The sequence below is a fragment of the Aphidius gifuensis genome, linkage group LG5 (assembly GCF_014905175.1).
Source record: "Aphidius gifuensis isolate YNYX2018 linkage group LG5, ASM1490517v1, whole genome shotgun sequence".
Lineage (NCBI taxonomy): Eukaryota > Metazoa > Arthropoda > Insecta > Hymenoptera > Braconidae > Aphidius > Aphidius gifuensis.
In genome coordinates this window covers 20,311,125-20,336,957 of record NC_057792.1, presented here as the reverse complement: position 1 = coordinate 20,336,957, position 25,833 = coordinate 20,311,125, and the positions used below count along the sequence as shown (strand labels likewise).

General features: G+C 26.3%; 9 protein-coding genes across 10 annotated transcripts; 6 read left to right on the top strand and 3 right to left on the bottom strand.

Annotated features, from left to right (window-relative positions):
- Positions 1-2,314: 2,314 nt before the first annotated feature.
- Positions 2,315-4,024, bottom strand: LOC122856557 (putative RNA-binding protein EEED8.10). The gene is made up of 4 exons (XM_044158237.1): positions 3,891-4,024; positions 3,624-3,807; positions 3,105-3,541; positions 2,315-3,004 (listed from the first exon to the last, which is right to left on the bottom strand). The coding sequence occupies exons 1-4, from the start codon at positions 3,963-3,965 to the stop codon at positions 2,315-2,317; spliced, it is 1,386 nt and encodes a 461-aa protein (XP_044014172.1). The 5' UTR covers positions 3,966-4,024.
- Positions 4,025-4,370: 346 nt separating this feature from the next.
- On the top strand, positions 4,371-5,408 carry LOC122858428 (40S ribosomal protein S23). Its single transcript, XM_044161321.1, has 3 exons — positions 4,371-4,495; positions 4,822-4,981; positions 5,068-5,408. The coding sequence occupies exons 1-3, from the start codon at positions 4,492-4,494 to the stop codon at positions 5,333-5,335; spliced, it is 432 nt and encodes a 143-aa protein (XP_044017256.1). The 5' UTR covers positions 4,371-4,491; the 3' UTR covers positions 5,336-5,408.
- Positions 5,409-5,485: 77 nt separating this feature from the next.
- Positions 5,486-7,144, bottom strand: LOC122858427. 2 transcript variants are annotated; one of them, XM_044161320.1, is made up of 7 exons: positions 7,109-7,144; positions 6,950-6,993; positions 6,603-6,803; positions 6,481-6,539; positions 6,120-6,392; positions 5,852-6,055; positions 5,486-5,788 (listed from the first exon to the last, which is right to left on the bottom strand). In XM_044161320.1, coding segments are annotated over exons 2-7 (882 nt in total). In that variant the 5' UTR covers positions 6,951-6,993; positions 7,109-7,144; the 3' UTR covers positions 5,486-5,644. The 2 variants fall into 2 exon arrangements, with proteins under 2 accessions (XP_044017255.1, XP_044017254.1); XM_044161319.1 differs by lacking the exons at positions 6,950-6,993; positions 7,109-7,144 and having other exon boundaries at positions 6,603-6,859.
- Positions 7,145-7,328: 184 nt separating this feature from the next.
- Positions 7,329-12,457, top strand: LOC122858425 (sodium/potassium-transporting ATPase subunit alpha-like). Its single transcript, XM_044161317.1, has 9 exons — positions 7,329-7,678; positions 8,068-8,380; positions 8,472-8,597; positions 9,149-9,555; positions 9,631-9,894; positions 9,976-10,290; positions 10,383-10,788; positions 10,894-11,182; positions 11,251-12,457. The coding sequence occupies exons 1-9, from the start codon at positions 7,418-7,420 to the stop codon at positions 11,819-11,821; spliced, it is 2,952 nt and encodes a 983-aa protein (XP_044017252.1). The 5' UTR covers positions 7,329-7,417; the 3' UTR covers positions 11,822-12,457.
- Positions 12,418-14,780, top strand: LOC122858426 (protein obstructor-E-like). The gene is made up of 4 exons (XM_044161318.1): positions 12,418-12,796; positions 13,462-13,806; positions 13,886-14,282; positions 14,463-14,780. The coding sequence occupies exons 1-4, from the start codon at positions 12,757-12,759 to the stop codon at positions 14,596-14,598; spliced, it is 918 nt and encodes a 305-aa protein (XP_044017253.1). The 5' UTR covers positions 12,418-12,756; the 3' UTR covers positions 14,599-14,780.
- Positions 14,781-15,450: 670 nt separating this feature from the next.
- LOC122858424 (protein obstructor-E-like) lies at positions 15,451-16,866 on the top strand. The gene is made up of 5 exons (XM_044161315.1): positions 15,451-15,633; positions 15,897-16,091; positions 16,163-16,347; positions 16,412-16,644; positions 16,725-16,866. The coding sequence occupies exons 1-5, from the start codon at positions 15,588-15,590 to the stop codon at positions 16,759-16,761; spliced, it is 696 nt and encodes a 231-aa protein (XP_044017250.1). The 5' UTR covers positions 15,451-15,587; the 3' UTR covers positions 16,762-16,866.
- A 508-nt stretch (positions 16,867-17,374) lies between these two features.
- Positions 17,375-18,465, top strand: LOC122858423 (protein obstructor-E-like). Its single transcript, XM_044161314.1, has 3 exons — positions 17,375-17,750; positions 17,907-18,321; positions 18,415-18,465. Exons 1-3 carry the CDS (start codon positions 17,483-17,485, stop codon positions 18,440-18,442), a joined length of 711 nt encoding a protein of 236 aa, XP_044017249.1. The 5' UTR covers positions 17,375-17,482; the 3' UTR covers positions 18,443-18,465.
- Positions 18,466-19,313: 848 nt separating this feature from the next.
- Positions 19,314-21,729, top strand: LOC122858422 (protein obstructor-E-like). Its single transcript, XM_044161313.1, has 5 exons — positions 19,314-19,550; positions 19,908-20,141; positions 20,787-21,054; positions 21,139-21,273; positions 21,344-21,729. The coding sequence occupies exons 1-5, from the start codon at positions 19,505-19,507 to the stop codon at positions 21,357-21,359; spliced, it is 699 nt and encodes a 232-aa protein (XP_044017248.1). The 5' UTR covers positions 19,314-19,504; the 3' UTR covers positions 21,360-21,729.
- On the bottom strand, positions 21,567-24,319 carry LOC122858420 (peritrophin-1-like). The gene is made up of 3 exons (XM_044161312.1): positions 24,006-24,319; positions 22,411-22,815; positions 21,567-22,336 (listed from the first exon to the last, which is right to left on the bottom strand). The coding sequence occupies exons 1-3, from the start codon at positions 24,055-24,057 to the stop codon at positions 22,023-22,025; spliced, it is 771 nt and encodes a 256-aa protein (XP_044017247.1). The 5' UTR covers positions 24,058-24,319; the 3' UTR covers positions 21,567-22,022.
- Between the last annotated feature and the right edge of the window lie 1,514 nt (positions 24,320-25,833).

Sequence of the window (25,833 nt, the reverse complement as noted above, 5' to 3'; positions counted from 1 at the left end):
AACGTTTTTTTAAAACATTTAAAAAATGATAATTGAACTATATTTTAATGAAATATAAATTAATAATGATTATAGATATCAGAAACATATTTATGTGGAGTGACAAAAAATAATTTGTCTGATTCAAATGATTTAAAATAGTTTTGTTTTTCAGTTGGAACATGTACAAACAAAGCATTTTTACGATATTTTGTAATTCTTTGAAATTCTTTGACGAGTTCAATAGTTACAAGTGTTTGTTTTAAATATAAATCTCTTAAATTTTTGAAATTTTCAACAAGTTTAATCACTGAACTATCAGTGATCTCAATGCAATTTGATATATCCAGCATTTCCAATTGTTGATTAGAAATTAAAAACTCAACTGATTGATCAGTAATGAACTCATTATTTTTTGGTGATTGACGTGAATTAAGATCAAGTATTTCTAATTGGGTAAATTTATTGAGTGCCATGATACCATTATCCGTTATATTTGTACCACCTATAGCTAATCTTTTCAATTCTTTAGCATTATTGCCAAGATTAATTAAAAATTCATCTGAAACACCACAATCCGTACAAATTTCCAATTGCTTGAGATTTTTTAAATTCCCAATTGGATACATATTGGCCTGTAGATCTTCCACCCAAATAGGAAGTAATCTTAGTTCAACTAAAGTCTTAATTTCACCTATCGACTGGATTAGTGCTTGATTTAGATCACCAAAACCATATAAATATAAATTTTCTAAAACGATTAATCGAGGAAATACCTGAAAAATAAATAATTTATTAATTATTAATTATTAATAATCAAATAAAATAAATAATATTTTTTTCTTGTAATATAAATGTAAAATTTAAACTTACCGAAACGAATGAATCTGGTAAACGACGATCATTTGTTTTTGCAAGATTTGCAAGGTTAAGACTTTTCAAAGTTTTACCAATATGCTCTATAGATTTGACCAAAGTCGTTGGTAAAGGTGAATTTTCACATTTCCAATCAATCATCAGTTCTTCAAGATGAGACATATTAGAAAAAACATTTTCAAAATCTCTAACTTCTATTTCTTCAAATTCCAAATTAAGTATCTTAAGATTTGGACAAGTAGTTTTAATTGTTGGCAATATTTTAGAAAATTTATATCCGATTATAACTAGTTCCATCAGATTATGTCCCCAAAAATCAACTATATATTTTAAATCATCTGCTAGTTTATGCAATTCATTTAGATCCTCGGATATATGATTTGATTTGACAGCAATAACATAACTTGTAAAGCCTGAATAAACTAGTTTGTTGATTGCATCATTGCATACTGAAAAATTAATATATAAGTATTTAATTAGAAACAAAAAAAATTATTTTCTTTTTGTAGTTGATTTTATTACCTTTCTCGAATTTTGGTTGACTAGCAAATAGTGGACTCAATTTTATCATGCGTTCTTCATGAGTGGTGACTCTTTCCTTTCTACTGCCATCATAAAAACTTGCGTTTTCAGCCTGAAATTCTTGCGAAATTGAGGCTAGTTTTTCAAGCCATTGAGTTTCGAATTTATAAGTCTCCATATTTTATAATAATCTAATCTGTAAGAAAAAGTCAATTGATTATTTTTTAATTTATTAAATAACAAGTCAATTAAACTTTCGATGCACGTGTTTAAAAGCGTATAGAATACAGACCGCACTATGTAACTTGTTGCGAGGAAATACAGACCTGGACAGACCTCATCAGACCTCATGGGCACTCATGGCTCCCAGACCCCCATGTGTTATTGTTTACTTTTGAAGGTACATTTACACTCTCGTATCACTGACATGCAAGAGAAAATTATATATTCTTGTTTTTTGCGCATGACACTGAGTCGTTATAAATAATACTCGTAATTTGAATAAAAATATTTAAATATTAATTATTTTTATTGTCAAAAAGAATAAATATTAAATTAAATTATTAAAAAGCTAGAATATCAAAATCTACAATTTGAAAAAATTTTGCCTGGTTGATGTTTAATATATATTAGAATCTCAAACTCGAAAGGGTGCTTTTTCTCTGAATGGAATGAAACCTGTGATCAGTATAAAAATAAATTATAATCAAGCAAATATTATTTTATTTTTATTAAATTTTTATTTTTTATTTTAAACGTAATTAAATGATACATAATTTATATCGAAATAATAATTAAATTAATACAACTTTAAGTTTTAATATTATGATGATATATGTCATACATTTTTTTTCCAAAAAACCAAAAATAATGTTGTTTTACAACATCCATAAATTATAATTGAATAACATGTTTATGAAAAATAAATTGACCAAAATTAATGCTTATAAATATCAAAAGAGTCACGTTGAATGATAAAACATAATTTGTCTGATTCCAATGAATTGAAACAGTCGTATTGTTCTTTAGAAACATATATCCATAAAGATTTTTTACGATATTCTGTTATATTACGTAACTCTTTGGCAAGTTCAACAGTCAAAAGCGTTTTTTTTAGATATAACTCTCTTAAATTTGTTAAATGTTTAGCAAGTTTAAGAACTGCACTATGAGTGATCTTAATGCAATTTGATATATTCAACCGTTCCAATTTTTTATTGAAAAATAAATATTCAACTGATTGATCAGTAATGAACTCATTATTTTTTGTTGATGGACGTGAATTAAGACCAAGTATTTCTAATTGAGTACATTTGTTGAGTGCCATGATACCCCTATCCGTTATACTTGTACCATCTATAGTTAATTCGTTTAAATTTTTAGCATTATTGCCAAGATTAATCAAAAATTCATCTGTAACACCACAATCTGTACGAATATTCAATCGTTTGAGATTTTTTAAATTCCCAATGGGATTCATAGTAGACTGTAGATCCTCCACCCAAATAGGAATTAATTCTAGATCAACTAAACTCTCAATTTCAGCTATCGACTGGATTAGTGCTTGATTTAGATCACCAAAACCATATAAATATAAATATTCTAAAACGATTAATCGAGGAAATACCTGAAAAATAAATAATTTATTAATTATTAATTATTAATAATCAAATAAAAATAAATAATATTTTTTTTTCTTGTAATATAGTTGTAAAATTTAAACTTACCGAAACGAATGAATCTGGTAAACGACGATCAGCTTCTGAAACATTTATAAGTCGAAGACTTTTCAAAGTCCCACCAACTTGTTCTATAGATTTGATCAAACTCGTTGGTAAAGTTGAATTTTTACTAGACCAAGTTATCTCCAGTTCTTCAAGATGGGCCATGTTAGAAAATGCATTTTCACAATCTTCACTGTCTAATTCTTCCATGTCCAACCAAAGTTTTTTAAGATTTGGACAAATAGTATTAATCGTTTGTAATATTTGATAAGGATAATCTCGTATATATAGTTCCTTCAGATTATGTCCCCACAGATGAAATGTACATTTTAAATCATCTGCTAATTTTTGCAATTCATTGATTGAAAATTCATAAGGTGGAGTAAAACGATATATTGTAAAAGCTGAATTAATCAATTGGGCACGTCGATCGTTGCATACTGTAAAAAATTAATGTATCATTATTACGAGTATTTGATTTAAAAGATTTTTTTTTATCCTTTGGAAATTCAATTTTATTACTTGATTCAAGTGTTGGTTGAAGAGCAAATAGTGGTCTCATTTGTATCATGCGATTATCGAAAATAGTATCTGGTGACGGTGTTGATCTTTCCTCTCCACTGGAATCGTCTTCATGGTGATCAAAGTCATCCTCAGAATCATAATCGTCTGTACTTTGATCATCATATTTTCCGTAAATCTTTATCTACAAAAACATTATAATTAATAATATTATAATGTTTAGTTTAAAAAAAAAAATGAATAGGTAGGTTAATAAAAAAAACTTACTTGTTCAAGCTGAAATTCCAGCGAAATCGAGTTAAATACTTCAATCCATTGAGCCTCACTTGTAATAGTCTCCATATTTTTAGTTATTTAATTATAAAAAAAAGCAATGGTTTATTTTTTATTTAAATAATAACACGTTTATTAAATTATACGACGCACGTGTTAATGTATTGAAATACAATGAAACTGTCTTAATTTATTTGTACGAAAAATTACCGTGGTGTACATCAGCTTTAATATTAATCTTTGAAATTTTTTTTTCGCTGTTAAACTATTTAAATATTTAATTGGAATATTTCTACTTGTTTTATATTTTTTAATTAAATAAATTTATACATTTTAATATATTGTTTCATCTACATATATAAATTCGAATAATTATCAAAAACCCCTATTTTACTTAAGCTCTATTTACAAAAGAAAAACACTAGATTTTTTCTAGACTCAGACGTGAGTGTAGTCATAAATTCAACTCTCAAAACAACCAATAGGAATGCTCACATACACAGCACACATGTACACATGATGCTATTCTATATCCACTGCGACGACTTGATCTATTCTTACAAATTCTTTTCACGTCGCGAACTGAACCGACAAGATGGGTAGGTTACATTTACTCCAGTATTTATTAATTAATAATCTCTTAAATTACCAATTTGTGTAAATTAAATTATAAATAATTATTAATCAGTGTTTGACAATAATTGTGAATATAAAAATTCGCTCGAGTTTGTATTGTTTTATTATATAATGCGTGTTGAAAAAAAAAAAAAAAACGTGGCTCTAACGCGACGACGACGACGACAATCTCATTGTGATTCAACTACCGGTGTTGAATAAAAAAAAAAAAAAAAAGATTGTTAGACAATTACATGTACAATTTGTTAATTTATTTTAATAACAATATTTATTTTTTTTTGATATAAAGGTAAACCCCGTGGAATCAAAACTGCTAGGAAGCATGTTAACCATAGACGCGAGCAAAGATGGAACGATTTGGACTATAAAAAAGCCCATTTGGGAACACGCTGGAAGGCCAATCCATTTGGTGGTGCTTCCCATGCTAAAGGAATTGTCCTTGAAAAAGTGTAAGTTTACTATTGATACTATTATTGTAATAGTAATTATGCTAATTATAACCTCAAAATTAATTACACTGTATTATATTTTACAGTGGTGTTGAAGCTAAACAACCTAACTCTGCTATTCGTAAATGTGTAAGAGTTCAACTCATTAAAAATGGCAAAAAAATCACAGCATTCGTACCACGTGATGGTTGTTTAAACAATATTGAAGAAAATGACGAAGTCTTGGTTGCTGGATTTGGTCGTAAAGGTCATGCCGTTGGTGACATCCCAGGTGTCCGTTTCAAGGTTGTCAAAGTTGCCAATGTTTCATTACTTGCACTTTACAAAGAAAAGAAAGAACGTCCAAGATCTTAAATAAACAAAAAAAAAAATAAAAATAATGTTTGTATTTTTTAAGACGACTTGTTAATAAAAATACAAAAATTAATTTATCAACACTTTTTATTTATTAACAAAAAAACAAAACATTACCTTACATTTTATTTATTTGTCAAATATGCTCTTTTTATAATTGGACAATTTTTAATTTTAAATGAAGATTAATAATTTAATTGTTTTAATAATTAGGTGATAATTTATTTATTGATTAATAACATCAAAAATTGTGATGATACATGAGGATTGGTGCAGTAAATAATTAGAATTTTATATTTAATTTAATTGTTAATCATGGTCATGATCACGAACTTTGTTGAGCTCTTCCATTCGGACAACGACGTCTTTGATAGCTCGATCCAGTTGGCTGTCTTCAGTATTTAAACTTGTTGGAATTATTTGGTTTTCTACTTCATGTTTATTATTCAAAGTCTAGAGACAAACAAACAATTTATTTATTAAAATTTAGCTGGACAATAGGACTGGTAAATTTACCTTGATTAAGTCTGAAAAGTTTTTATTTATATTCTCAATACAGTCATCAAAGGATCCAGTTTTTACATCAGTTGATTTTTTGTTGTTAGGTTTTTTCCACTGATTGATGTCCTCAAATGTCTCACAAAATTTGCTGATGATTGTGGCTGTTGTGTCGTGAGCATTTTCATTTATTTTTCCATCAACAGAATTTTCCAGTACTTCCTAAATGAATTTATTAACATTGTAATTTAATTTTTATCAAGTTTGGTGTAATATAAAATGGTACCCTGTTGATGTTTGCTGGACTGTCTGGTATTTTTTGTTCCTTAACACGTTCATTAACACTCTTGACATATTTACGAGCCTCACTGGGTGTTAACTTTGTTGTGAGTTTAACAAATGATGGAATAATATTGACTTCATTTTTTAGATAATAATTTATGATATTTTCAGCTTCTTGGGGAATAACTTTTGCTTGTCCATTAACACCCAAAATATTCATGATGAATTCTGTAAGCTTGACAATTGTTGGCAGTTGATTTTCAATCGTACACTCTCCCTTTAAAAAAAATTTATCATCATCATCATTAATGATCTAGCATCAAAATAAAAACAACAACAACATCAATTAAAATCGTGATACAAACAAGCAGTGCCTCCTTGTCATTACAAATTCCAATCTGTGAATACCATTGCACTAGTGAATCTAAAAAAATAATTTTCATTCAAACAACAATAAAAATTTATTAAACAATTATTATCAACATACTATTATCAGATTGTGGCTCTATTGTTGTTGAATCAATTGATCTTAAACTCTGTATCAACAACCAATGCAACAATTCATTTCTCTGATTTTTATTCAACACAGTTGCTTCTAAATTACTCAACTCAATTGTTGCAACACCAGGGTATCTTACTCTAACAAGTGCATCATAAAAATCACCCAAAACTTGATTAACATTTGTCACTGAAACAAACATAATAATCAATATTATTCCTTCAATAAAAACAAAAACAAAAAAACATCAACTTAGGTTAGGTTTTCAACAAAAAAAAAAACAAAAAAATAATTCAAATCAATACACAAAAAATGAAACAAAAAATTCAACATACTTGCAAAACAATGAAGGACAAAACAAATTAAAATTTGTATCCAACTAAACAATAAAAAAAAAAAATAATAATAAATTAAAAACAATAAAAATATTAATGATAAATTAATTGATGAAAAAAAATTTACAATAAAAATTATTTTTCATATTGTTTATGTACCTAGATGAAAAAAATTGAACCTAGATAAATTAATTGACTGTTTTGTACATAGAAATAAATATGTTGTCAATACATATGTATATAATTTTGATACATAGAGCGTATGTATAAAATTCTTTGAAATTATTGATCAATCACGTGATCACCGTCATCCCCCTTCACAAGCTCCATCTGTAAACACTTTTTGCCCCTTCTGGAAAAAATGATAATAATTATAAAATATAAATTCAGTTATTCTTGTTAACGCGCTCTGCTCCATCGTATCATTTGGAGACGACCTTGGCAAGACAACGTTATACAGAGCGCACAATGCCGTTCTTACATAAACCACACAAATCATCAAATGATTTGGAAGCACTTAGACAAGACATTGAAACAGATGTCCATACACAAGGTATCAGTGAATTATTAAAAAAATTAACAGTTGATCCAAAACAAGGACTATCAGCATCAAGGGCTCGTGAATTATTGGCTATCAATGGACCCAACGCCCTTACTCCACCAAAGAAGACATCTGAATTTGCTAAAATTTGTCGATGTTGCTGTGGAGGATTTTCCATTCTTATCTGGGTAAAAAAAATTAATAAAAAAAAAAATTTTAAAACTATAAATGTTGTGTTTTAATGTTGTAATATTTTCCAATTAATTATTTTTCTTCTTTTTGCTTTTATTTCCCTAAAATATTTTTAGATCAAGATGGACTCCAAATTTTTTTTTTTACATTTTTTTTTCTCCTCTCTGCAATGATCTGGATATTTACTTTGCGTGTTTTTTTAATTTAAATTTAAAAAGCATGGTTTTTATTTTTTTAAGCTTATTTAGAAATTAGTTTAAAAGTTTTAGTTGAATTTGAATCGATTTTTGTTGCTCTTAATTTTAAATTTAATTTGATTTTTCGAGGTGGCATTGTAATTTATGTATTTGTATATTGTGTATACAATAAAATTTTTTTTATCTAGATTGGGGCATTTTTATGCTTTGGAAATTATTTGCTCGAGCACCAGATTGAAGAGTCAGCTTCTCAAGATCATCTATGGCTTGGTGCTGTATTGATAATGCTCATAATGACAACTGGAATGTTTAGCTATTATCAAGAAGCTAAAAGTATGAAAATCCTTGAGTCATTTAATGATTTATTACCACAAAAAGCTATGGTTTTACGAAACAGCGAAAAACGTGAAATTCCAGTTACTGAATTGGTTGTTGGTGATATAGCAGTTATTGAAGTTGGTGATAGAGCACCAGCTGACATTAGAATTCTCGAATGCCAAGGTTTAAATTTATACATTTTTTCGATAATCATATTTAATGTTTATCATGAGATTTAATATTTTTTTTTGTCTCTTTTTTTGATATTTTTTAGGTCTTAAAGTTGACAATGCATCAATAACTGGTGAATCATTGGCACTTATAAGATCAACTGAGACAGAAGTTGGAAGTATACTTGAAGCAAGAAACATGATTTTTTTTTCTACAAATGTTGTTGAGGGTAAATAAATTTATAATCTATTTTTACATTTAATCTTTGTTGGATACTGGCCAAATTATTATGGTAGGGAAACTAGATCTTGTCTTTTTTTTTTTTTTTCTAATCTTTTTTATGACTCACTAATCGATTGAGTGACTAGCTAAATTTTCAATTAACATACAAGTCTTTACAATATTTTCGAAATATTTTAATACATGAATTTATAAAATTATGAATAATTTCCAAAATTAGAAAAACACATTTTTATATAAACTAAATAAAGAACGATTTTTATTTCGAGTCATACCACTCACACATTGATGATATTTAAATAGTAAAATATAAGATTTGATGATAGTAACTTCCGTTCAACTTTTCGAAATATAAACAAAATTTCATTTTTATTTCTACTGAAATTAAAAAAAAAACTAAATTAAATAAATTTTAATATAATTACCAAAGTTAATGATAATTTTTCAAGTTGATTTCTTAAAGCTCCATGAATGACTCATGAAAATAAAAATAGATTTTTCTCCAGTGAGTATATATTTATGTATATTTTTTATTTAAAGGAACTGGAAGAGGTGTTGTTGTTGCTTGTGGTGATCAAACAGTAATGGGAAGAGTTGCAAAATTAACATCAACATTACCAACAAGACCAACACCACTTAGCCATGAAATAAATTCATTTATGACATATATATCATGCTGGGCAATATTTCTTGGTGTATCATTTTTCACAATGTCACTTGGAATGGGTTATGGCTGGATAAATTCACTTGTATTTTTAATTGGTATTATTGTTGCAAATGTACCAGAAGGTTTATTAGCAACAATGACTGTTAGTCTAACATTAACAGCAAAACGTATGGCTAGTAAAAATTGTCTTGTTAAAAATCTTGAAGCAATTGAGACACTTGGATGTACATCAGTTATATGCAGTGATAAAACTGGAACATTAACACAAAATAAAATGACAGTATGTTATAAAATTAATAATATTTATAAATTTTATTTTTTATTTATTTTATTTTATATTATTACTATTATTTAGGTTCGTCATTTGTGGTATGATGGACAACTCAAAGAAGTCATGGCAGCTGATACATGGAAAAAATATTCAAGTTCAGCAGGATTTGAAAGTTTAGCTAGAGTTGCTAGTCTTTGTAATCGTGCTGAATGGGCACCATTTGAAGGACCACCACCACCATTTAATAAACGTAAAATTCTTGGTGATGCATCTGATTCAGCTTTATTAAAATGCATGGAATTACTTGTCAAAGGTGGTGCACAATTTTACAGAAATCAATACTCAAAAGTAATTAAATTTATATACAAATTTTAATGTATAAATTAAATATTAAAATATTAATAATAGTAATTTATATTATTTAATTAGGTTTTTGAAATTCCATTTAATTCAACTGATAAATTTCAAGTTAATATACATTTTTATAATGGAAAGCATTTTTTGGCATTAAAAGGAGCACCTGAACGTGTACTTGAACGTTGTACTAAACTTGCATTTGGTAGTGAAACACAAGAATTAACTGAAGAAGTTAAAATAGCATATACTGAATCTTGTTATGATCTTGCTAGAAATGGTGAACGTGTATTGGGTTTTGCTGATATGGAATTACCAGAAGATGCATTTCCAGAAGGTTTTGAATTTAATGCTGATCCAATAAATTTTCCTCTTGAAGATTTAAGATTGGTAATTATCATTAAATTAAAAAAAAACAAATTTAATCAGTATATTTACATCAATAATAAATTATTTATTGTTTCTATTTTTTTGATTGTTAGATTGGTCTTATTGCTATGCTGGATCCACCAAGACCAAGTGTACCAGATGCTGTATACAGATGTCGTTGTGCTGGTGTTAAAGTAATAATGGTTACTGGTGATCATCCTGATACAGCACGTGCAATTGCAAAATCAGTTGGTATTATAACTGAAGATCCACAACAAGATTCATCACATTCAATTGTCGTTGCTGGTACTGAATTACGTCAATTAGATTCAAATCAACTTGATACACTTATACAAAGTCATTCAGAAATTGTATTTGCAAGAACATCACCAGTACAAAAATTACAAATTGTTGAAAGTTGTCAAAGACTTCATTTTATAACAGCTGTTACTGGTGATGGTGTTAATGATTCACCAGCATTAAAAAAAGCTGATATTGGAGTCGCTATGGGAATAAGTGGTAAGTCATTTTTTTTTCCTCTCATATTTCTTATGTCTTTGTCTCTTTTTTTTTTTTTTTTCCACCCGCCCTTAATATATAAAATAATGTATTGATTTTTTTTAGGATCTGACGTCAGTCGACAAGTCGCTGATTTAATACTTTTAGATGATAACTTTGCATCGATTGTAACTGGTATAGAAGAAGGAAGACGTATATTTGATAATCTTAAATCTAGTATTGCTTATACACTTGCAAGTAATATACCAGAAATAACACCATTTTTAGCATTTATTGCATTGGGAATACCTCTTCCTGTTGGTGTTATATGTGTACTATGTATTGATTTGGGTACTGACATGTGGCCAGCAATATCTTTGGCTTATGAAAAATCAGAAAATGACATTATGTTGAGGTAGTTATTAATCATTTAGGATTAATTGTAATAAAATAATCTAATTAATAAATAATAATATTTTATAGACGTCCTCGTCGTCCATTGAAAGATCATCTTGTTAGTGGAAAATTAATATTCATGGCTTATGGACAAATTGGAATGATTGAAGCAGCTGCTGGTTTCTTTACTTATCTTGTTGTCATGGCTGATTATGGTTTTTATCCTGGACGTTTACTTGGTTTACGTGCTGAATGGGATAATGTTGCTGTTAATGATTTACGTGATGGTTTTGGACAAGAATGGACATATAAACAACGAAAAGTATTAGAATTTACTTGTCATACAGCATTTTTTATTGCAATTGTTATTGTACAACTTGCTGATGCTGTTATTTGTAAAACAAGACGTAATTCAATATTTCAACAAGGAATGAATAATTGGGTATTAAATTGGGGTCTTGTATTTGAAGTTGTAATGGCATGTGTTGTATCATATGCACCATTTATGGAAATAATATTAAAAACTTATCCACTTGAAGCAACATGGTGGTTACCTGGTATACCATTTGCAATTGTCATATTTGTTTATGATGAATTACGTAAATTATGGATTAGAAAGCATCCCGGTGGTTGGTGGGATCGTGAAACTTCGTATTAAATATTAAATTTATATATTTAGTAAAAAAAACAAAACAAAACAAAACAAAAAATTTATATATATATTAATATTAATATTATTATATTATATATATACCCGGTAGTTCCATTGCCGAGTAATACAAAGCTCAGGTACAATTTTTTTGTTTTCAGTTTATTTATTATTTTAATTTTAAACGTTTTTACAAATATATATATATATATTATAAACTATATACATGTTGTTCTGGGGGTTGAGCGAATTTTTTTTGCGTAATGCTCCAAAACAATCGCCATTGCATTACCAAATTGTGTTCTTTGCTGCCACAATTTTACACTTTTCTATAAATTTTACATAGACAAAATAAAAATAATAAATAATTAAGTACAATTAATTCAGTTGCCGATAAAAAACAATCCATATATATTCTGAAAGCAAAAAAAATTCAAGTATTTTTTTTTCTAGTCAAATTAACAAAATACAAAAAAAAAATATGATAATTTTAATTATTCCGTAATATATACAAAAATAAATTATGATAAATACTTGAATTGATTTTGTGATTAGGATTGTACTCTAAGAAAGGATAAAAATATGAACAGAATAATGAAAGAAAAAAAAAAAAAAATAGAAATTTAATTGTCATGTGGAAAAAGCTCTAAAAGCTAAAATAATAAATTTATTAATTTGCTGGTTTTGTATGTCGTTGCCACGTACATACAGAATTGAATGGTAAAAATAAAAAATGGTTTAAAGTGGGGGAGACATATAAGATTCTTGGTGGCATAGTCAGTCGCTCCAGTAGTAATCACTAGTCATCACGCATTGCATCCACAATCGAAACGGCCGTGGAATCATTAATAATTAAAAAAAAAAAATTCTAAATGAATAATTATTAAACTTGATTTTAAAAGTTTAATAATAAATTTACGATTACTTATAACCGTGACGCATTAATGAAGACTGCGGAAATAATTCTGTTCATTGCCTGCTTCGGTGAGTCTCAATAACATCATTCGTACTCATTTTTTAAATTAATTTATCAAAAAAATTTATTGTAAAAGTGCATAAAACAATTTATCATTTAAACATTATTCATTATTTATTTTTTATTTTTAAAATTGTTATTGTAAGCTAGAACACAACATAACTCCCCCCATGTGTAGGCTAAATTTAGAAAAAATAAAAAGTACATTATAATACTAGTCAAATTAAACCAAAAAAAAAAAATGAATGTTTTAGTCATAACTGAAGTTGTTAATTAACAAGTTGTAAAGCAAATGTAACAGAAAATTTAAAAACAAAAAAAAAAAAAATGATAGTCGCTGATAAAGTGACTGACAATAAAAAATAAAATGAAAAAAAAAACCGAAAAATATTAAAAATAAAAAATAGAGTATATTATTTATTTAAATCTACATGTTAAATATGAGATGGTAGATAAATACTTTCTCACTTTCTTCTTGATGATACTACATGGTTTTAAAAAAAAAAAAAGTCAATGTTCCAAACTTGTTATGTTATATTTTCCTTTCCTTTCATATATAAAACCCTGGAATTCCGCAACATAAAAAACTCAATGAAAAAAAAAAAATGTATAATAAAAATAATAAAAAAGAGAAGGTGAAATGAATTTAACTATTGATACAATGACCTTGCAGGGGCGGTAACTGCACTGACGAGAAAGCAGGAGGCATCTGAATTAAGTAGACGTAAAATAGCCTCACCTGGTCTTCGTAGACAATCAACAACAACAACAACATCAGCATCAATTGTAACAACTGATAATAGTGAAGAATATGATGACATTGAATTACCAGAACAATGTCCAGAACCAAATGGTTTTTTTCCAGATCCAGAACAATGTGATAAATATTTCGATTGTCGTGATGGTAAATTTACTGTAAAACTATGTCCAGATGGTCTTGTATTTAATGATTTTAGTCCAGAACATGAAAAATGTGATTTACCATTTGGTATTGATTGTACCAAACGTCCAAAACGACGTAAGTTTTTTTTTTAAATTAATTTTTCATTTATGTTTTTAATTGTAATTAATTGTTTTTTGTTTTTTTACTTTTGTAGAACCACCACAGCCATCAATAAATTGTCCAAGAATGCATGGTTATTTTGGTCATGAAGATCAAACAATTTGTGATACATTTTATTATTGTGTTGAAGGAAAATTTAATACAATAAAATGTCCAGATGGTTTAGTATTTTCTGAAAAAACTGGAATTTGTAATTGGCCAGATGAAGCACAAAAAAAAGGTTGTGGATCACGTGAATTATTTAATTTTACATGTCCAATTGTTGATGATTCAATAAAAGCAACACATCCACGTTATCCAGATAGTGAAGATTGTCAATTTTTTTATGTATGTGTTAATGGTGAAATACCAAGAAGAAGTGGATGTAAACTTGGACAAGTATTTGATGAAACAACTGGTAGATGTGATTGGGCACGAAAAATACCAGAATGGTAGGTTTTTTCCTTTTTTTTTAATTTAAAAATACGATTAGGCAAAAGCATAAATAATGTTGTGGGTAGAAAGAATATTGTTAAAAGCTTTTAAACCTTTCACTTAAAATGTTATTTCTAAAAATAATATTATTTGTTTTTTTATTTTTTTATTAATCTTTTTATTTGATAAAATTCCAGCAAAGACTGGTACAAGGATCGTTTGACCGATGCTGAACTGGATGCTCTTGAAAATCCACCACAAAAAGTTAAAACCACTAGTGGTGGTTCTAGCAGACGAAAGTCATCAAGACCATCAACTACACCATCAAATTAATTATAATTTTTTTAATTTTTATATTTTATATTCATTGTGATGAGATTTATGTATTTGACAAATTCTACATCACTAATTAGAAATTATCCTTTTTTTATCATTCAAATTTAATTCATCAATTTTGTACTGAATAAATATTTTCAATTATTATTATTTGATATAGTTGATTAAATTTAAAAAAGTGTGACTGTTTTTTTTTTTACATCTGATTTCTTCGATTGTTTTAAATTTTTTTATTTAAGAAAATAAAAAATTAGAAATTATATTTAATTCTCTTTGTGTATCTTGATTTAGAAAAAAAAGAAAAGTTTTTTGTTTTTTTTTTTCAATATAAGCTAAAGAAATTTATTAAAATTTTTCGAAACGAAAAGTTTTTTGACAATATAAGCCAGATAAATTTATGATAATTTTTCGAAACGAAAAGTGTTTCGATTTTTTTATTTCTCCAACAATAAGCCAAAGAAATTTATGACAATTTTTCGATTTAAAAATTCTTATGATTTCTTTTGTGTATGGTTTAAAATAAAAAAATAAAAGTTATTTTAGTTTAGATAATTTCATCAATAGTGTATGACATTTATGATATTAATTTATAAATCGAAACAAGTTTATATAAACAATTTAAATATGATTTAAAAATAACAAAGAATTGTCAATTGACCTTTAGGATGAAATTGTATTACAATGTGGTTTGAGAGGAGGAGGAAAAAAATGGTTAAAAAAAAAAAAAAGTATTGAAAGAAAGTTGAAAGGCAAAATCGTGGGCAATTATATATTATACTTGAGTGTTAATATCAAAAGTGGGAGAATCGCAAGACACAGTGGGGGTGTCTATTGGATATACCTCATGGAGATCCATAGAAAAAGAACCAGTGTCATGCGACAAGGCCGCGAATTACAAGCGAATAAATAAAAAAAAAAATCATCTATTTGATTCTAGAAGAATCAATTTCTTTAAATTTACAAAATATAATTTTTTTTCTATCAAAATGACTAAAATAATTCTAGTATTAGCAACAATCATTACCATCGTTTGTAAGTGTTTCAATTATAATTTAAATATTACTAAAAAATTTATAAATTTAATTCATTATTATTAACTAAAAACAAAATATAATTTAAACAATTTTTTTTTTTAAATTTTAATACATTTTTTTTATTCAGTAAATATTTATTAAAAACTTTCTAAATTTTAAATGTCAATTAATCTTTCTTCCAAAGATATTGCATAATTTTTTTTTCTTATATAATTTAATTTTTTAAATGTTAATTTATTTAAAAAAAAAATAAAATTTCAGATGGTAATTTCAAGTGTCCATTAAAAGATGGTCAATATGAAGATGAAGTGCAGTGTGATAAATTTTATGAATGTAAAGATGGTTATCCAACAGAAAAATTATGTCCAGATGGACTTGTTTTCGATCCATTTAATCGTAAAATAAATAAATGTGATCATGTATTTAATGTTGACTGCGCTGAGCGTTTAGAACTTCGTAAGAAAATTATTTAAAAAATATTAATTAAAATTTAAAAAATTAAAATATATTTTTATTTTTAATTTTAGAACCACCTCAGCCATCGAAAAATTGTCCAAGAAAAAATGGTTTCTTTCCACATCCAGATCCAACAGTTTGTAATATTTTTTATAATTGTGTTGATGGTCAATACAACGAAAATATATGCACAGCTGGTCTTCATTTTGACGAAAATACTGGCATTTGTGTCTGGCCAGCAACTGCCAACAGAGAGGTAATTAAAAAATTAAAAAAAAAAAAATCCTGATTGATTATAATGTTGCTTTCTTTGTTTTTAGAATTGTCGTCCAGTTGGACAAAAACTGACTGATGGTTTCGAGTGTCCTTCAGTCCGACCAGTTGATAGTCATGGTCATAATGTTGATCATCCAAAATACGCTCATCCAGAAGACTGTCAAAAATTTTATGTTTGTCTAAGTGGAGTTACTCCACGTGAACAAGGCTGTAGTGAAGGTAGTGTCTATAATGAAAAAACAGAAATGTGTGATACACCTGAAAACGTACCAGGATGGTAAATATATTTTTTATTAAAATTATATTTTATAAATTAAATATACAAACCCTTTAATTTGTATATATTTTTTTTTACAGTGAAAACTGGTATGGAGAGCCCGAGAAAAAACCTTGAAGAGGTTTTATTTAGGACGTTCTCGCTTTCTCCAAAATGAATTATAAAAAAAAAAAAAAAATAATGATAATTCAATGGCGTGATCGTTGAAAAAAATTAAATTTTTATACATGTAATTACTTTTACTTTTAATAAAATTATTCAATAAGGTGAAATTTATTTATTTACTTTATTTTTCCTTATTACTTTTGATAAATATATATAAATATAAAATGAAAAAAAACTTGATATATTTCCGGTCAAATACATTGTAATTGCTTTCACCTTCGTTCATCCAGAAGGTTGATTTTATTTTTATAATTTTATCATTGAAAACAAGATTTATGTTTCATTTTTTTTATATACTATTTTTGTGTGTAATAAATTCTGGCAATGCCAGTAGTGGTAGACCTTGGATAATCAACTTGATTGCTGATCGAAATTGTTTTTTTCAAAAATAAATTTATCATATATGTCTGATTGAATTGATAATTTTTTTTTTGTTTTAAAATTTAATGGAAAGTGAGATATTTATATTTCGAAGAAATTGGATGGAGTTGTTTCTCGGTTGGGAGATATAAAAAAAAGGGGTGGGAGTTGTGAAATGCATTGGAAGGTAGTGTTAAGAATATGCACAAGCTAAAACAGATCAGTATATTCACCAGTCACATCAACATCGTTCTATCAAGACCCACATTAAGACCATTGTTAAAATAATAAATTATAAAACTAAAAAATAATCATGGCTAAGCTAATGATTGTAGGATATTATTTTTTATTATTAATAATTTCAATAACTGCTCAAAGTCAATCACAATTTCAGTGTCCTGATGGAACTGGTAAATCATTTTATGCTGATTCAGAACAATGTGATTTATACTATGTCTGTCAGGATGGTATAGCTGAAGAAAAACTTTGTAAAGATGGACTTGTATTTAGAGATGATAATCATAAAAAAGAACTTTGTGATTTACCAGCAAATGTACCATGTGGTGATCGTAATCTTCTTCGTAAGTATCCTTAAATATTTTATCATTATATTTTGCAAATATCATCATAAAATTTTAAATAATATTTTGTCAAAGTTATATTTAGAAAAAACTGGTTTAATAAAAAACCGGTTAATAAGCTTAAATTTATATTTTTGTGTTTTATTTTTTTTGCAGAACAACCACAGCCATCTAAAGGTTGTCCACGTGCAAATGGATATTTTAAGCATGAAGATCCATCAATGTGTGATCGTTTTGTAAATTGTATTGATGGTGTTGCATCTGTAATGCCATGTCCACCAGGTCTTATTTATGATGATAAAATGTCAGCTTGTATTTGGGCAATTGATTCGGAAAAACCATGTCATTCAAAACGTGATCAACTTGATGATGGTTTTATTTGTCCTGATGAAGTTGTCAGTGGTCCTGGTGGTCTTTTACAACCACATCCAACTTATCCACATCCAGATGATTGTGCTAAATTTTATATATGCAGAAATGGTGTTCAACCACAAAAAGGACAGTGTGATGTTGGTACTGTCTACGATGAATTAACATTCAGATGTAATGATCCAGAAAATGTACCTGGCTGGTAATGTTTATTTCAATTTATTTTAATTATTTATTTATTATTTTTAATATTTATTCTCATTGTTTTAAATTTTTATTGTTCCATTTTTTACAGTGAGGACTATTACAAGGAAAAAAATTAATTATCTACTCGAAGATTTCGCAAAGTTAAATTATAATTTAAATAATTTTAGTCTTTTTTTTTTTTAAATAATTCTTTCACAATAAAAAAAAAATATTTTCAGTCTGATGTAAAACACATTTAATTATTGTTTATTCTAGTTATTATTTTGTATTAATTTTTAGTTACTTGGATATTTTTTTTTTGTTTCGATAAGTTTATCAGTTTCGAAATGATTTTAACAATCAGGTTAATATTGAAATATTTCGATTCATAAAATTAAATGTCACGTATAATTATATTCACTTGATATCTTGATAATAAATAATTTGAATTGATAAAATAGATGCCATATTTATAAAATAAAAACAACTTCAGCAACTTCAACAGATTAAACAAGTTTACTTTCTCTCTCGAAACACTCTCTCGATTTTCTTAACATATATTTTAATTTATGATGTGTAACATTGTTCTGTCACAAACAAAAGAAAAAAACTGAATACATAAATACTTTTACAAAGAAAATCATAAATCCAATTTTTTTTTTTTTTCCAATTTATAATATGTTTTACTTTTTGTTGTGCAACAACATGCACATAATAAATATCCAGTTAAAATTTAATCTCAAAACTTTCTCTATTTGTTTATAAATATTATATTGAAAAAAAAAAAAAAATTAAAAATTTCATAATAATAGTTTTGATGTATGATGAAAAAAAAAATAATAAAATTAAAAAAAAAAAAAAAAAACCCGCGATGAATATTTGTCGCAAAATTGAATTTATTAAAATAATTTAAATGGAAAAAATTTTTTTTAAAAGGTGTGTAATGAAAAAAAAAAAATTAAAGTGGGAGAAAAATATCGAAAAAGTGATCGTATATTTGAAAGTATAAAGGGGTCTATGTTTAATGTTGTTAACGTTTCGAGGCCGACTTTAGCATCGTCTTGTAAAACTGACGGAAACGCTTCAGTAGTAACGGTCTTGATATCGTCGTGTATCGTACCAGACGAGACAAGAAATTAAATATTAAAATTTAAAAAATTAAACAGTTACAACTGTATATATAAAATCCACACACAAACATGAATTCGAATCATCTATTTGTTCTGGCGGGAATCATTTCTACCGGTAAGTTGAATTTAAATTTAAAAAAAAACCAACATCCTCAAGACGATTATTGATAAACCATTCACGATTACATTGAACATCCTTTCAAGCATCCTGATGCATTTTTCATTTTATTATTTTAATGATGCTTTGTGAATTATTTAATGAAAATATACGTTTCTCGACTTATAACACACTGAGAAATCTTTTATGTCGATTGAAAATATAAAATGTTAAAAATATGTATAAAATATCACTTTCACTTGAGCCATATGGATAAAATTTATTCTCCAAAAGGAAATATCATGTTAATAATTATATAATTATATTTCAATACGTATTAATACATGTTTTTTTGTTGTTTTTTTTTGAAATTAGTTAGTGGTCTTGCAATTTATAATGCACCATTAAATGGAGCTCCAAATTGTCCAGAATTATTTGGAGTACAAACTTATGCTAATCCAGCTGATTGTAATTCATTTTTTCTCTGTACAAATGGCACATTGACACTTGAAAAATGTGAAAATGGTCTTCTTTATGATGGACATGGGGCTGTTCATAATCATTGCAATTATAACTGGGCTGTTGATTGTGGTGAACGCAAGGCCGATTGTAAGTTTATATATATTAACAAGTCGTTTTTATAATTTATAATTATTTATATATTGTTGCGTTATTAACACAAGGTTTAATTAATATTACTATTATTATTATTTTTTGCTAATACATACGGCGTCTCAAGTATTCTTGAAACTCTACACCTATATCATTTTTAAAAATTTACAAAAATATTTTAACATTTTTTTATTGTTAATTTAAAAAAGAAAACAAATATTTAATTTATATTTACGTAATTGTAGCTTTTATATATTTTTTTATTTAAACAAATGTAAAAATTGTTGAAAATTTTTAACGTAAATTACTTGAAATTGTAATAATTTTTATCGAAAAAAAATAATCGAAAAATTAGCTTTTTTTTTGTTTGAAATAATTTAAATTATTATTTCAATTTTTTATAAATAATAATAATTAAAAATTTAATTATTGTTAATTTTTTAGTTGTATTTTATCCTTGATAAATATTCTTTACCGACAAAATTATTTTTATCGTCATTAAATAATTTTTAAAATCGAAAATTTAAATCGAAATTTAGCTTTTAAATATTACGAGTTAGAAATTCGAAAAACTATAAAACTAAATAGTATTTTATATTTCCATTATAAAAATTAAATTAATAAAAAAAAATTACATTTTAGATACTCCATTATCAACCGAAGAATGTGAATATCAATTTGGTTTATATCCAGAAAGTGATTCATGCAGTACAAATTATGTAAAATGTATTTATGGTGAAAGACATTTGGCAGAATGTACACCTGGTCTCGCTTACGATGAGAAGAGTCATTCATGTGTATGGCCAGATCAATTAATTCCATACTGTAATCCAGAAGCCATTGTTGGATTTACCTGTCCTACCAAAGTTCCAAAACACACTGCTTCAGCTAAATTTTGGCCATTCCCAAGGTACACAATCAACTTTTCTCAATCACACAATTAATTTAACAAATCAACTAACAAAAACACAAATTGCAATATTATTTTTTAAAGATTCGCTGTTCCTGGTGATTGTGGAAGATTAATCACATGTGTTGAGGGTAATCCACGTTTGATAACTTGTGGTGATGGCCAATTATTTGACTCAATAACACTCAGCTGTATGGATCCTGATGAACATCCTCAATGGTATGATCAAAAACTTTAATTTCATCATATTTTTTCTATTATTTAACTATTTTTCCTATTTATTTTTCAGTGCTGATGGACAATAATTTTTTAAATACGACATTTGTATACAACAAATTTTTAATCTTTAAAAAAATTTTACATCAGGCAATCAAAATTTTTTTTTAATATTAAAAATATAACACACATTTGAATAATAAAAAAAAAAATATTAATAAAATTTATTTTGTATAGAAATAATGTTATTTCGATGGAGAAATTTGTTTTTTTTTTTTTGTTTATTATTGTTATTAATTTTTTAACAATATTACTTAACATAATTTTATTACGTTATAGAAATAAAATAATACAATAGTCTTATTTTCAAACACGTCACGTACAATAACCATACGATTAAATCTCACACGATTTATATAAAAAGACAACCTTCGTGGGAGTATTTACAAAATTTTTTTTTGGGTTTTTTTAAGGGTGATTGTTAAATTGAAATATGAAGAAACAAATATAAATAATTGAAATTAATTTTGAAAAATTAATATTCAAATTTAAATTTTTTTCAAAATATAATTTTTTTTTTTTTTGCAAATGATAAATGGAATAAGATTGATTTGATAATTGAAAAAAAAAAAAATATTAAAATTTTTCATTTCGTATTTTAAATATATATAAAAAAAAAAAAGATTTAAATTTTGATTTTTTTTAAAAAAGATTGGATAGTTTCGACATGAAAAATTGTTTTTTTATTTTTTTTAATTTCTGGGTCTGTTTCTTAGAGCAATAGGTACAGCACCAGCTGGTAAAGGTGGAACACCAGGTGGAAGATTTTCTTCTTCAGGATTTTCTTCTTCAATATTACCATCTGGTGATTCTTTTTCAGTACTTGGTGGTGTTGTTGGTACCTCACAATCTTCAGTTGGTGGTACGACACATCTCAATGATCTTCTGTCGAAGACAAGCATAGCTGGACATCTTTGAAGACGTGGATAACCACCTTGACATTGCCAATAACGATTGCATGATTTACCAAGTGGTACATTACCATTTGGATCATCATTACATAATGCTGAAATAATTTAAATTCCATATAATGACAACAACTCAATCAAATTTCATTTTTTCATATTAATCTAAACTCACGATGTTTTTGACAACCAACTACATTCTCTGGCCAGTCACATGAATGTGTTGCTTCATTATAAAGAAGACCACCAATACAAAGTTGTTCAGTTGCTGTACCATTCCAACATGTCCAATATCTTGTGCATGATTTTTCATGACCAAAAATACCATAAAGCCATTCACAATGATCAGCACCAATTGGTCCATTTGCTTGACGTTTACCTTCACAATATTCTGATCTCCATGGATAATCACAACCTTCAGTAACTCCACGATGTTTACCAGCAAATACCAAACCATTTGGACAATCAAATAATTGAGGTGAACCACCTACACATTCCCAATATCTATCACAATAATCTTTGTCACCAACAACTCGAGCTTTTGTTTGACATGGATCTTCATCATTTTTTTGTGATAATGCTAAAAAATTTTTTACAAAAAACAAGTATTAATTAGATCGGCCAATTAAAATTCCTAATTTAATTTATCAATTTAATTATTTTAATTCAATAATTATTATTCGAAATTTCGTTTCGATTTGTCTAGCGAGGCATTAGAAAAAAATTCACGGGCAAATTTATTGTTAGTAAAAAATAAAAAAAGGTAAATGGGTCATTAGATGAAGCTTGACTTTATGTAAATTACATAGATATAAATTACTTTGATAATATGTGTAAACTCGGCACTCCTGTTTAGCTATTCACTTTCTTGTTTATAGAATTTTTTTTTTTATTTATTTTCAATGATACTACACCGAAAGTGAATTAACCAAAAACGAAAGTTATATACCACGGATCAATGCTTTTTGTTTTTAATTTTCAATCAGTTATTTTTTTTTTATTAGCTATTTATCTGTAATTTCTATTTTATCTATAAGTTCAACCTTTCCAACCGGAAATATATTTAAAAACATGTTTCAACAAGATTTATTTAGAAACTCATCATAATATATTAAATTACAAATTAAGATTTAATTTTAATTGATAATAATATTAATTTTTAATCAGTAGAATTGTATTTTTATATATTAAATTTCATTTACATTTAATTATATAATTTTTCCATTTATAGATAATTCATTTATAAATTAAAAAATTACAAACAAACTAGGCCAATGTATACCTTTCATAATTACCAATACAAAATATATAAATTTAATTTACTTTTAAAAGTCAGTAATATATCTTATTTGATAATAATAACTATATAAAGAAAAAAAAATATAAAAAAAAGGTGGGTGAGTGTAAAATACTCTTAGGTTACTTTCATATTTTCACCCGTGTATCAAAAGTGAAAGTTCTTTCTTTAAAAAATATACATATGAATTCTCAATTAGGGCATGATTTTTATTTAAGAAAAAAATAACTATAATCAATTATTATTTATTTAATAAACATATAAATTTTACCTATTAAAATTGATACTTAATAATTAGCTTTAACTTGTATTATTTTTATTAAATTATCTCTTATTTATATTAAAATTTATTAAACAAATAGTGTAGCTAATAATTTAATAATATTGTTTATATCGATAGATTGTGATTGTTGGTAAATTAAATTATTGATTGACAATTAAAATGATTAATTTTGTTGAAAAAATAAACTTACCCTCAGCAGCAAAAATAACAAGTATAAATGCAATAATCTGTGACGATCCCATTATAAATAATATCAAAAAATTATGAATAAATTTGAATTAATATTTGTCTAATTTAAATAACTCAAATTTAAGTATTAAAATCATTCAAATTAAATATATTAGTGTTTTTAAATAAAACTGTTCACAGATAAATTATATGAAATAAAAAAATTGCGTAGTTGACTGGTTCTTTAAAGATTCAAATGTTAAATGAAAGTAAAAGAACCGAAGAAGTTTTGCTGATGGGTTTTCGTGTTGGGACTGGTCACTGAGAGAACTGTTTGGCTACGGGTCTTATATGAACTCCCCACTCTTGAGTCCCAAGTTTCTGCCACTAATAAGGCACCATAATGATGTGAGTACCATCTCTTATTATTTGACAATTTTTATATTATTACTTAATAAAAAATTAAAATATTATTTTCATTGTGTCGAGGAATTTGTTTAAATAATTTTTTAATTTTTTTTTGTCTTATATTGACATGAATGTGTTAAACTTATTAAAAAATAAAATATATCTAATTTTGTATTGGATAAATAAAATTGAAAGGCTTGAGAATTTTTTTTAGATGAAAATTTATCAAGATAGGCTTCACGGTTTTCTTCATTGTAATTGATAATTAGATTTGGCGTCTTGGCGAGCGATTTAGTGATTCTCATCTTCATGCAATTTTGCGTGGTAAAATAATTAATTGAATGAATCGTTTGTAAAGAAATTATTAATCATTGAAATATTTTTGAACAGTGGACCCTGTCAGTGTCAGTTTACTTCAGTAATTTACAATATATGTTGATGAGTTTTTTTTTAATTACTCTTTTATTTTGTAAAGAAAACTTTTATATAAAATTCGTATTTTAATGGATGCAGTAAAGTGCATCGCATTTTCATGCGTTGTTTAGATGCATCTTATCGCGTAGCTGAAGAGTCTATTTGTTTTGCTGAGATAATTTTTCACTTTCTTTTTCTTTTTTTTTTTTTTTATACAAAATCCTTTGTTGGAAGTGATTTTGAGAGATTTTCTACGAAAATGGTTTTAATTAAATGAGGCATTGAAAATGCAGATTATATACAATGTAAATAAAATTAAAAATCAGAAAGTTGTTGTCTTTTTTGTTGTTTTATTTTAATTTCTATATTTATACGATCTAAAATCTGCATCGAAAAACGACGCTGTTTTTACCATCTACAGCGAATTAGTAATGAAAAAATTTTCCAACAATTTTTTTGCAAAGAAAAAAATGATTTAGAAGAATCTTCTTCGTCTCGAATGAGAAAAACTTTGGAAATATTCGAAAAAAAAAAACGACAGGGAAAATTAGTTTAAATCTTCGTCATTTTATTTGAAAGAGATCTATGATCTACAGGTGAAGAAACTTTTCGAAATATATTTTTTATAGTGGAGAAATTTGTATGGAGATTTCTTTACCAATTTTTCTACGAATTTCTATAACCAGGATTATTATGATACTCGATTTTTATTATAGAAAAATCATGTAAATTAATAAGAATGAAACGAATTTATTTAATTCACCGAATGATTCACCGAGAATTGAATTTAATTATTTTCACTAAACTTTTTTATTTTTTTTTTCATTTACGTTTTTCGATTTCCCTAACAAATATTATTTCAGCAGAGATTTTACTCTGAATATTGACAAAAGTGCATCAAAAATAATATCATTAATAGAAAATAATTAATAATAATTAATTATGTAAATAATTAATACAATTGTAAAGGTATAATTTCAATCTTTTTTTTTTTCAATCACACACCTATACTTAATTAATTGATTAAA

Bases quoted from the DNA above. Each gene is read 5' to 3' on its own strand.
- LOC122856557 (XM_044158237.1), bottom strand. From the start codon at position 3,965: ATGGAGACTATTACAAGTGAGGCTCAATGGATTGAAGTATTTAACTCG. The intron at 3,808-3,890 runs GTAAGTTTTTTT...ATGTTTTTGTAG, and splicing joins TGGAATTTCAGCTTGAACAA to ATAAAGATTTACGGAAAATA. The intron at 3,542-3,623 runs GTAATAAAATTG...AATTTTTTACAG, and splicing joins TCAACCAACACTTGAATCAA to TATGCAACGATCGACGTGCC.
- LOC122858428 (XM_044161321.1), top strand. The intron at 4,982-5,067 runs GTAAGTTTACTA...TATATTTTACAG, and splicing joins GGAATTGTCCTTGAAAAAGT to TGGTGTTGAAGCTAAACAAC.
- LOC122858427 (XM_044161319.1), bottom strand. From the start codon at position 6,816: ATGTTTGTTTCAGTGACAAATGTTAATCAAGTTTTGGGTGATTTTTAT. The intron at 6,540-6,602 runs GTATGTTGATAA...TTATTTTTTTAG, and splicing joins AGAGCCACAATCTGATAATA to ATTCACTAGTGCAATGGTAT. The intron at 6,056-6,119 runs GTACCATTTTAT...AAATTCATTTAG, and splicing joins GTCCAGCAAACATCAACAGG to GAAGTACTGGAAAATTCTGT.
- LOC122858425 (XM_044161317.1), top strand. From the start codon at position 7,418: ATGCCGTTCTTACATAAACCACACAAATCATCAAATGATTTGGAAGCA. The intron at 8,381-8,471 runs GTTTAAATTTAT...GATATTTTTTAG, and splicing joins TAGAATTCTCGAATGCCAAG to GTCTTAAAGTTGACAATGCA. The intron at 9,895-9,975 runs GTAATTAAATTT...TTATTTAATTAG, and splicing joins ACAGAAATCAATACTCAAAA to GTTTTTGAAATTCCATTTAA.
- LOC122858426 (XM_044161318.1), top strand. From the start codon at position 12,757: ATGAAGACTGCGGAAATAATTCTGTTCATTGCCTGCTTCG. The intron at 13,807-13,885 runs GTAAGTTTTTTT...TTACTTTTGTAG, and splicing joins TACCAAACGTCCAAAACGAC to AACCACCACAGCCATCAATA. The intron at 14,283-14,462 runs GTAGGTTTTTTC...ATAAAATTCCAG, and splicing joins GCACGAAAAATACCAGAATG to CAAAGACTGGTACAAGGATC.
- LOC122858424 (XM_044161315.1), top strand. From the start codon at position 15,588: ATGACTAAAATAATTCTAGTATTAGCAACAATCATTACCATCGTTT. The intron at 16,348-16,411 runs GTAATTAAAAAA...CTTTGTTTTTAG, and splicing joins CAGCAACTGCCAACAGAGAG to AATTGTCGTCCAGTTGGACA. The intron at 16,645-16,724 runs GTAAATATATTT...TTTTTTTTACAG, and splicing joins CCTGAAAACGTACCAGGATG to TGAAAACTGGTATGGAGAGC.
- LOC122858423 (XM_044161314.1), top strand. From the start codon at position 17,483: ATGGCTAAGCTAATGATTGTAGGATATTATTTTTTATTATTAATAATT. The intron at 17,751-17,906 runs GTAAGTATCCTT...TTTTTTTTGCAG, and splicing joins TGGTGATCGTAATCTTCTTC to AACAACCACAGCCATCTAAA. The intron at 18,322-18,414 runs GTAATGTTTATT...CATTTTTTACAG, and splicing joins CCAGAAAATGTACCTGGCTG to TGAGGACTATTACAAGGAAA.
- LOC122858422 (XM_044161313.1), top strand. From the start codon at position 19,505: ATGAATTCGAATCATCTATTTGTTCTGGCGGGAATCATTTCTACCG. The intron at 19,551-19,907 runs GTAAGTTGAATT...TTTTGAAATTAG, and splicing joins GGCGGGAATCATTTCTACCG to TTAGTGGTCTTGCAATTTAT. The intron at 20,142-20,786 runs GTAAGTTTATAT...ATTACATTTTAG, and splicing joins TGGTGAACGCAAGGCCGATT to ATACTCCATTATCAACCGAA.
- LOC122858420 (XM_044161312.1), bottom strand. From the start codon at position 24,057: ATGGGATCGTCACAGATTATTGCATTTATACTTGTTATTTTTGCTGCT. The intron at 22,816-24,005 runs GTAAGTTTATTT...AAAATTTTTTAG, and splicing joins TGTTATTTTTGCTGCTGAGG to CATTATCACAAAAAAATGAT. The intron at 22,337-22,410 runs GTGAGTTTAGAT...AAATTATTTCAG, and splicing joins AGTTGGTTGTCAAAAACATC to CATTATGTAATGATGATCCA.